The sequence below is a fragment of the Lagopus muta genome, chromosome 5 (assembly GCF_023343835.1).
Source record: "Lagopus muta isolate bLagMut1 chromosome 5, bLagMut1 primary, whole genome shotgun sequence".
NCBI lineage: Eukaryota > Metazoa > Chordata > Aves > Galliformes > Phasianidae > Lagopus > Lagopus muta.
This window is the reverse complement of record NC_064437.1, coordinates 25,075,206-25,085,414: the sequence shown is the minus strand read 5'-3', so window position 1 is coordinate 25,085,414 and position 10,209 is coordinate 25,075,206. Positions and strand designations below refer to the sequence as shown.

The 10,209-nt window shown below is 49.7% G+C and overlaps 1 protein-coding gene across 3 annotated transcripts; it reads right to left on the bottom strand.

The window, feature by feature from the left end:
- Positions 1–78: 78 nt before the first annotated feature.
- On the bottom strand, positions 79–9,448 carry TOR1AIP2 (torsin 1A interacting protein 2). 3 transcript variants are annotated; one of them, XM_048943819.1, is made up of 6 exons: positions 9,297–9,448; positions 8,674–8,868; positions 6,554–6,868; positions 6,086–6,406; positions 5,528–5,692; positions 79–4,849 (listed from the first exon to the last, which is right to left on the bottom strand). In XM_048943819.1, exons 2-6 carry the CDS (start codon positions 8,705–8,707, stop codon positions 4,089–4,091), a joined length of 1,596 nt encoding a protein of 531 aa, XP_048799776.1. In that variant the 5' UTR covers positions 8,708–8,868; positions 9,297–9,448; the 3' UTR covers positions 79–4,088. The 3 variants fall into 3 exon arrangements, with proteins under 3 accessions (XP_048799776.1, XP_048799778.1, XP_048799777.1); XM_048943821.1 differs by having other exon boundaries at positions 5,594–5,692; positions 9,297–9,447; XM_048943820.1 differs by lacking the exon at positions 9,297–9,448 and adding an exon at positions 8,993–9,243.
- Positions 9,449–10,209: the final 761 nt, after the last annotated feature.

Below are 10,209 nucleotides of genomic sequence, written 5' to 3'. Positions count from 1 at the left end.
GGGAGGAGGAGGAGGGGGAGCCGGCGGACAAAGGGGAGGCGGCGGGGGGCAGCGCTCCGAGCTCCGGAGGCGGGGAGCCCCGCGGCACGGCCCCGTCCCGCCCCTCGGCTGGGCTGCGGTCCGGGCTGCTGGCACGCAGCGCTGTGCCTCGCGCTTCTCCCGTTTGGGATCCGCCAGCCAGCCTATGGAGCTTCCAACGCGAAAGGAGGACCGGCGTTTCTTTCTTTGAGGAGGAACCCGTGTGATCCCAGGCTTCCCTCTGCAGCCGAGCTCTGAGCCGGGAGGTGACCGCTCCTCCCTTCGGCTGCTCCGAGCGGTTCAGCTCCTTTGCTACGGCGTGGCTCCGCGCACATCAAGCGCGGGCTGGGTCTGCTCCTCTGCGGGAACGCCGTGACCCGAAACTGCTTCTGGGATCCGCCTGAGCGGTCCCGGGTTGGGGAGCCGTTCCCGGCTCTCGTTTGGAAGCTGTGCTACGACTCTGAAGGTCGTCAGCTCTCGAGTGCCCTCGCCAGGGACCTGCCGAGCCCTGTGCTCGGGGGGAGATGCTAACGCTGAGCTCCGCGCAGAGCAGGGGAAGGACAGCGATGGGGCTGCTCGATGCTTTGCCCTCTCCCTGCGCTGGGACAGCCGAGGTCACTGCCCGTCTATCTTATCCTGCCTTCCAGCTTTACTGAGTGCAAAGAGATGTAGGTACAGTCCAGCCTGAGCTTTCAGAACTGATTTTGCCCCTCAGCTGAGCAGCTTCGAGGTAATTTTCAGAGTCGTCGAGCACTTTGCTGCAGCACATCCTTCCCTGTAAAATTAGTGCTGCGGGGACACCTTCCGCCCTCCTCTGCTTCCCTTCAAAAAACACGGCTGTGTTCCTGCTCTGCATGGGGCTCAGTGCAAGGACAGACCCGGAACCTCCCATCCTGCAAATCCAGATAGATCCTCGTGTCCTGCAACCTCTCAGCACTGACGCACCCAAAGCGACTCCAGTGTGCAGGAGGGAGGTTTGGGGAGCTTGCAGGGGGCTCTCGCTCAGTGTGCATTGAAGGTCATTTCTCTGTGTGCAGAGAACACACGCCACAACAAGCACAGCATCTTAGGGGGGGGAACATACAAAACCAATGCTCTCCTCCAGCCAGAGCTGCTCTGGGAGCCCAGCAGGAGTTTGGCTGTTCTGGGAGACTTCTGAATTCAGAGGCGAGACCAAAAAAATGCTCTCTGTTTAGGCCAGGGCTGAGCGAGATAATTCAGCACAAATGTTAAAATGAGGATATGCAGAGGTGTTGTGAAATTGTGTGGAACAGACTAATTCTTTTTTCCTCCACGAGTACAGTGTTGAAATGAGAAATATTTGGTTTCTAAAATATTTCTGCTGCCAGTGGCTTTCAGTTTCAGTATTACAATGGAGTGTTTTGCAAACCCCAGCGTGTTTCAGCTGGAGTTGCATTTAGCAGCTGGGTTGAGCTGAAGCATTCCTCTGTGGGTTTGTTCTTAGTTTTGGGCTTAGCTAAAAAGCTGCCTATGTTTGCCCCAAACAATTGAGAGAAGTATTCACTTTGTTTGCAGAATTACAGATGTGACCTAACTTAATCTTTGTCCAATATGATCAGCTCTTCTGCTTTATGAAACAAGCTAGAGAAAAGAACAGAATACAGTAAGGCTCAGCCTCACTTTGCTGCTCTCTTTCACGATCTCATTTATTTTTAAATAGAAGTTTTGTTTCAGAAGCAAGCAGGGTTGTTTGGTTTTTTTTTTTTTCTTTTGGTCTTTAAAAGGTCATAAAAATGTATCTATATTAGAACAGCTTTGCTGGGTGATGCTTACAGCGAGGTACCCAAGCAGGATGAAGTTGCCACTGCATACCCTGACTATGCATTATTCATACGGTATATAAAACTGGTAGTGAGATAACTTTAAAATACTGATTTCTCTCAAAATATGAACACGATTAATGCTTCACCAGTTCTTACATCAGCGCCAATACTTAACCATGAAGAGCAGAAACAGTGTTTTTTGTTACCAAAGTAGTGGACAACAATAAAAATGAGGAAGAGGAGGAAGCACCCAGCATCTTGCCTATATCTTGTATAAAATCACGCCTAGAGCTGCTCTGCTGATGCTGGGCTGTAGCACGTCTAGTTGTGTTTGGCATGGTAAAAACCTCTGCAACAGGATGCTTCATGTGTAATCGTTGGCCAACGCTGCAAGGGTAACTCAGCTCCCTGTTGGCCGTGGGGGATAAACATCAGTAAGTCTGGGGTAGTGGATAAAGTGCTGCAGCACTCCTGGATCTCATCTTCACGTGACCAGCATTGTAAAGAAATCAAATGTCTGCTCTTTGGTTCAAATTGCATCCCTTTCCTCTTCCCTCTCTTTGTCCCTTCCTCCAAGTCAATGGCCACAGAATCTCCCAGGAGAGGCAAGGCACGTGGCAGGAGGACAGAAGATTCAGGTGGTGATTTCAGGCACTGGGTGGATGGCTGAGCCATCAGTGGAGCAGATCAGCAAGACACCATAGGGGTGTCAGCACAGGGGTCTGGAGCACTTGGGTGGACTGCTTGCATAAACAGCATACTGTTCTTGATTTGTGTCTTGCTCAGGTGTAGTTTCTGCCTCTGCAAGGCTTCAGTCTCTGTTGTCCATACAAAAGCAAGACATGCTTTGCTCCAGCTGCTCCGTCTCCAGTAGCCATGATTGTAGGCACAAGGGGCTGACACCTGGGGCTGGCTGCTAGGTTACAGTAGATACTTCAACCTGTGCTTGCCCCTAGGTGTTCCCTGAGTTAGCAGCTCTGCCCCAGCACTCCTGCAGCAATTCAGTGTGTAGGAGGACCATGTAGGAGACTGTACAGGACCTGGATTTCTCTTCTTGGGATGCAGAGGAGGCACGGTAAGAATCCATCCTGCTTAGTTAAGGATTTGGGGTGTTAATGCCATAGGTTTTGTTCTTTACCACTTAGTATCAGTCTGCTCCTCGTTGCTCTGACATTAGCCAGAGTATCACCTGCCTGGCAGGAAGGTAAAAGTACCTTTGGTGGCAAGGACCTGGTGTGCTGTCTCACATGGCTTGAAATAAGTATCAGTATTATCATCTACATTCATCAATAAAAGCTGGGGAGAGGCAGGCAGAACAAGGGAAAGCAAGGCAGGGAACTGCTGGTCTGCAAACACTCTCAATCTCCATGAAGGGGGCTTTTCCAGGGGATCTGGAAAGGCCATGGAATGGCTCACGGAGGTGTTTTGTCAGCTTGCTCGTGTCCCGACCCTGAGGGCTCCCCTCTGTGCAGGCAAATGATGTAGAAACACTTCTGATGGCTTCCATCAGATCTGAGTGAAAAGGAATCATGTAGGACCAAAGCTGATGCATCTGCCCAAAGAGATTCTTGTAGCCTTGTGGTGGTAAATGGATCAAGAGTGAACTTTTTAAGAGGTAGCATTAAGTTAAACCATATTATTCATCCCTTTGCCTCGGGGCTTCACACCATCAGAGTGACAACAAAGTGTCTTGTGTTTCCTTGTTCTCTGCTTTCAGAATGGTCACTCCATTCCCTGTTTTGTGTAGTGTTTAAATGCTGATAGCTTAACATTTTTTGTCATTGGTGTTTGAGGAATTTCTGGACTGCAGATTTGTTTGCACATTCTGAATTTAGGATCTGGTCTTTAGGTGTAAATCAGTCAGTGGAGATGTACCAGGACTGGCTGGTCAAACTCTTGGGTAGCAAATCTATTTTCTTTTTGAAGCATGACTTCCAAATGTTGGGTTTAGTGAGTTTTACCTTGCTTTGTTCTACTTCCTGCAACATGCAGTTTTTCCTTCCTGCATCCCCACATTGCAACGTGCTCCTGTGCAATTAGCAGTCTAAAATATCAGCTTTTCCCACCTGTCAGAAGGAAGCATATAGTCTATTATTATCTTCAGTTGGCCAGGAGGCCTGGATCAGTTTTTACCTGTTGAACTCTTCCAGGAAGGTACAGGAAAAAAAAAACCTGTAGAGAATTCTACACAGCACTGGTGTTAAACAAAGTGAGTTCTTCATTCATTTTTGTCTCCACCTGCTCCGAGGCTGGCTTTCCAACCCTTCCTGGGGCTCTGGCAAGCCCTTAGGGTTTGGTGTGGCAGCCCCACTTCTCGATGTTCTGCACTGGGTGGATCGGTAGGACCAGGTGGGAGATGCGGCTCCACAGCCCGCTCAGTTTGTCAGAGTCCATGTGGTCATAGGAGCTGGGAGTCCTGGCACTGGTGAACTTGGCCCAGAGGAAGTCACGAACCCTCTCTTCCACCTGTTGGAGTCTGATGTGGGTCTCGAGCATCTCCTCCTCCAGCAGCACGGTCAGCAGCAGGGCCACATCCTTAAAAGCAGCGCTCTCGTGGTCACAGTACTTGTAGAAGATGAGGGTGGCACCCGCTGGCAGCAGCTCAAAGCGGTGTATCACCGCAGCACGGTCCCCAGCCTGGAAAGCTGAGCTGAGCTCTGAGTCCACCTCCAGCTTGGCCTGGTCGCTCTGGAGCCCGGATTTATCCTTGCCATCGATCTGCACTGTGCTGGCACGCAGGGCGGCAGAATAGGTGTCAGCTACACAGGCGCTAAGGCATCGCAAGGTCCGCTCGCCTTTGCGGGCGGCTGTGAAGATGATGATGGCCGGCTGCGTGTGCTGGGATGTGTTGAGGTGCTTCTGCAGGAACTTGCGACTGCGAAGCCACAGGTCAGGACTCTGCCCTGGAAACCTGTCCTGTAGCTGGTTGAACTGGGACAGGAAGGCCTCCACCGTGGGGTTCCTGGGGGCTGGCTGGGATTTGGCGGTTGGGTTGCCGAAGCAGAATATGCAGAAGCCAAGAAATACGAGGCCCAGAACAACAAGTCCTGCTCAACAGGGAAGAGATGCAAACGGATAAGTCAGTCCCAAGCAACCCATGGCAACCCGCTGTTTATACCTTCCTAGACCTTCCCTGCTAGGACAAGAAAATGGTTCTGGTTGGCACTCTCTGGGGTCTCAGGAATAGTGAAGAAACCACTTGCTCCATACTGTAGAACCCATGCTACTTCACACCACCTGGTGGGGCTACAGCTCCACAGACAAGGGCAAGGCTACAGCCTCCCGGCTGCAAGGCAGAACGCCAACTGAAATTATAGCAGACCACAAACTTTCTTCTCTTACCCCACTTCATCTGTTTTCTTTAAGGTTCATGACCATTTGGAGCACCTGCCTCCACACATGGAGGTGGCTGATCTAGCTAAGCTATTGTGTTTGCTGCCTTCCTCCTAGCTATGCTGGGTGAACAAGGACTACCCTGGTGTCCAGAAAGGAGAACAGTGGGGCTCAGATACTGCTGGTGTTCCCAGGATCTCTTTCTGCCAGGAGAAATGCACGGTACAGATTGGATCAAACTGGGCTTCTCTTTAAGGGCATGGATTGCTTTTTTTATTTGTGACCTGTTTCCCCCAAGTCTGTAGTATCTGCTGAGCAATAGTTCCCTCAAACCTTCAGAAAAGACTGTGAAGGGTCATGAGAGAGAAGAAAAGTTAAATGTACTTCATTACTTGTTCCTGGAGGATCGGGGCCTTCTGGTCGATGAGTAATGCACAAGGGAAGCTCCTTTTCCTCACCTTTCACTAAGAGGGACTCTGTAGGTTTCTCCTGTTCTGTGTTTTGAGCACTGATGTTCTGCAAGCAGCGCTGAGCCTCTGGTTGTGGGGCTGCATGTCCTACAGTGAGAGAAATACATTTTCTATTTGCTGTTGAGAGAACAGCTCAATTGGGTAGTTATGAGAAATGCAACAAATCATCCTGGAACTCCCAGCTGTGGGAAAGAGTTAAAGTTAATGCTGCTTTGGGAAGTCTTGTCTCTCTTTGCTTTTTGGGCAGGAAAAGAAGAAAGATTCAGCATAGTTTCATGCTTTTGAAAAGAGAACAGAAGCAAAGGGGAAAGAGACAAAGAGGAGCCAGTTAACTTTGTGCTGAGTAGCAGATACCTTCTTTCTTGCTTGACTCCAAAAGAACTGACAACAGGCACTAGGAATCTCACTGTATTCCAGCACCTAAGCAAAGCAAAGGCATGTGCACGATCGAGCAGCAGCAGAGTGCAACCACCAGCTCACCTTTAGTCCCGTGCCTGCTCCTTAACATGCCTGAGTAGTCACTCTGCAGTGTCACTTGCTCTGTGTGCTCTCCTGCCTCCTGGTCTAGGAGAGGAGTACTGGTGCTCTCCTGCGCCAAGATGCCTTTGGTGACATCTTCTGGGGCGTTCAGATCTGAACGTGTCATTTTGCTGTCAGAGCTCAATGACTTGCTTCTTGATAAAGCATCTTCCTCTGCTGTGTCGGAGCTTTCACACTGCCTGCTTGTCTCCTGGTCCTCCTGGGCTTCCTGGAGGCCGTGGTTGTGTCCTGCACAGTCCATTTCATTTTGCATCAGCCTGGCTGTAAGGAATGAAATTCACAGACCTATGCTTAGTTTCTTTCAGCATAAGAAACGAGTATTTTTTCTCCTGTTCTGCCCCCTCTAGGGAAAGGCTCCGTTTCTCAGCATTTTGGAAATGCAGTACACACAGATGGGGAGAGACTCACCTCTGTCCAACTCATTTTCTTCCTGAGATCTTTCTGATGCATCATTTTTTGTCTCCCCAGATTCTTCCAGTGATACTTCAGTTTCCTGAGGAACTTGAGTCTCCTGAGGAGATTCCACTGTGGGGCTATCTAACTCTGTCAGAGCCACCTCTCCCCCATGAGCAGCTGGTGGCTTACACACTAAAGTGTCCTCCTCCGGTTTGCAGGAGGTCTCAGGCCGTGTGCTGGTCACTTGGTGCTCAGGAGATTCTTGGGGAGGTTCTTGGTGTACAGGATGCTCAGCTGTGCTCTCCACCTCCTCTTGGACTGGCCCAGCTGTTGGGATCAGAGTTCACGAGCTCAGTTAGCCATGCAGGAGATAAGAACATCCAGCGCTTTACTACCACCCTACTAAAACTCCCAGTTCTTGCATTTCAGATACATCTACACAAGCTGCTCTGGGGGAGAATTTACCATGGCCAGCCATCATCACCAGTGAATCACACTGCCTTATGTTTACACAGAGTACTCCATTGTTTTGGCTGTAGTGGTAGCCACACAATGAGCAGTCACTTTCAGAGATGCAATCCTCTATCTGTCCTTTGATCTGTCCAACACCAGGAACTTGAAGCACTTTTAATGCTCAGATCTTACCAGCAGTGTGTGGTGGGTTGGCCTTGATGCAGCTGGGCGCCTGGGGTAACCAAAAGTTGGAATACACATAGTTTGAGATAGAGACACTTAAATAAGTGAAGGATGGGGATTGGGGGTCCTAAGTGATGCAAGGGCAATCACTCACTTTCTCACACAAGCGGGCTGATGACTGGAGAGTCTCCAGATAATGGCTACTTTGGAAATCAACCCCATCCCACCTTTTTCTTCCCGTTACCCCAGTTGTATTGTTCAGCATGACATTACAGTGCATGGAACATCCCTTCAGCTAATTTGGGCCCATCTCAGCCTACTTCTTGGGAGAAAGAGAAAACCTTGAGCCTGTACAAGCGCTGTTCCACAGCAGTCAAAACACTGGTTTGTTATCAACATTTTTCACTTGTGGACTTGTGGTTAAAGAAAAACAACACAGCACTCTAGAGGCCGCTATGCTGAAAGGTAAGGTTATCTTAGGCAGACCTTGTGCACACCATTCTATGGGGGTGGCAGTCCCTTCATTACATGGAGGGTATGTTACCACTTCTTCCCCAGAAAGTGGTTTTTCCTAGGCTAGTAAACTAAGATAATAGACTCAAACCATTTCTAAGGCTGTTGTTCAATACTGGTCATAACAATTATGGTGGTGTCTGCGCAATAGCTGCCTTGGAAGCCAACCCTAGATTATAGATAGCATCAAGCTATCACTGAAATGCTCTGGTGCAAGAGAAGATACCAGAGAATGGAAGCGCGTGGTAGGAACCGAAATGCGAGGAACCAAGAAGTATCCTGCTATTCAAGTTGGGTACAAGAAGTGTACCTTGCCCTGCCTCCTCTGTAGGTTTTACGTCCCTAGGTAGTGGAAAACTGTCTTATCATTTAATGCCTATCAATTTTTGGCTTCTGGGCTGTGCATTGTTTGGATCTGCGGATCAAGAGCCCGCACTTGAGCTGAACCATCTCATCCCTACCTGGTAGATACAACCTTGTGAAGACTCACTTCTTCACTGGAAGCATATTTGTTGTAAACTCTGAAATTCCTTCTGCAGGTGCACTTAAGATACATTTGTGCAGCAGAACCTCCTCCTCCTTGATTGGTAACCCAAGGGAAGTGACTCTGTCACTGCCACCTACTGTGCACAGCAGTACCAGTGGGAGCTGCTCTACCTGATTACACTGGGCTGTTGGCCCAGAGGTGTTCTCTCTGCACACTGCATTACAAAGCAATTTCCCATGACAAAGCACTGGCATACCAGGAAGAAAGCTCTCCCAGCCTGAACTCTGTCTTCGGCCCTTCTTGAGTTGCATCCCAAACACAAAGTCTAAACCTGTTGCTGATAGGAATACAAAACTGAAAGTAACCTGCTACTACGTTGCCTGGAGAAGAGTGGATTTTTCTTAGCTTTTTTTGGTTTCCATTTCCATTGTTGGTGTTGAAGTCCTTTTGCAATGGGATTTTCCCAGGAAGTGGAGCAAGCATAGATTTCACTTACCTCCGGGCAGACCCACACTTGAATTCTCTTCCATTTCTTTTCTCCCTTGGAGTCCCAGCACTGTTTTGCTTCACTTTCTCCTTTGCTTGTCCAGGGACTCGTCTCCCCCCTGGTGGGGTGACTGAACAAGTCCTACCCCTGGCAGGGCCACCATCCCGCCTCGGCCTCAGGAACTGCAGCCGAATGCCTGTAGACCTGATAAGAGCAAACACAGCCGCAGTGATTCATGGTGGAAGGGGAGGCTCCTCCCTCTCCTCTAAGTTAATTTCGTTGCAGGAAAATGAGTGCATGTAACCGTTACGGTATGCCATGAACTCACAGTGTGCAGTGCCTGCCAGCCAACCAGTGACAGGCAGTGTGGAAAACTCATTAGAAACTTTCCCTGCCGAAGATGAGTTCAAGCAGACCAAAGATCTTGATTCCCAGCTGGAGGGGCATCTTCCCTCCCCCCCTATCCCCCTTCCGGGCTGCCTCTGTAGCTGAGTTTTCTTGCTACTGCAAGAATTAGGAGTGCATGGGTGCAGAGTGTGGCTCTCTCAGCCTGGCTCCTGTCCCTCCCCTCCCAGCGCTGTTCCGCTTGCAGAATAAGGAAGTACAAAGATGACGTGCCTTCGGACACTTACCAGGCAGGGCTGGAGCCTGTCAGGGAGGCAACTAGAAGCAGCGAGGTGGCCAGCAATGGCCTTGGGGCTTGCCTTTGCCCTGGGGCTGGCTGAAGAGTCCTTTCCCTGAATACACTCTGAATCCTCCGCTGTGGGTGCAAAGGTGAACCCTGCCCTTCCTCACGCGCCCGGCTAGGCTGCTGGGAGCTGTAGTTTTCCTCCTTCCTCTCCAACGCGGCCACCTCTTCCCCAAGAAGCAGCATCTCTGTCAGCAGGGCTGTTTGCTGGAGCATTCCATATTAACCTTCAGGGCTGTACTTCTGAATACTGGATTTCTGTGCTGTAGGTTTAAATATGTTTGAGCAATGCTTTTTGACAAAACAGTAATACATGTTGCTGTACCTACATGGGATAGATATGTTCCATCTTTTCTATCCCCTGCCCCAGGACCTATTTCATAGGAACTGGTGACGTGGGAACATCACACCAAGGCAAAGGTATCAGTGCAAGGGCAAGAGGCTGCAGCCCCCCAGATCAGGCTACAGCCTGTATACAAACACCCTCAATACAGCCCAACACCAAATGGCTGAAACAAAGCACGAGGAACAGCAACTGGAGTGGTGCTGCTATGAAGCTGAGGCTGTGTCTGGAGCTCTTCAGTTTGGAGAGCAGAAGGCTGGTGGAGCTGTTGTTCACCAAACCCTTTGTTGCCAGAACTTTAGACACCTACACACCAGATAGTAGGTCAAGTTCAAGGGAGTTAAAGAAATAGCATTTTTAATTCTGTGTACAGGAGATCTTCAGTCCTTATTGGCACTCGGGCAATGAAGGCAGAGTGTCAGAAAGGATCAAACTTATTTCTGGTCACCAGGTTCATAAACAGCCAGTGCAGGACTTGGTGGAGTTGTACTTCGCAATGGAAGGTGTCACTAAG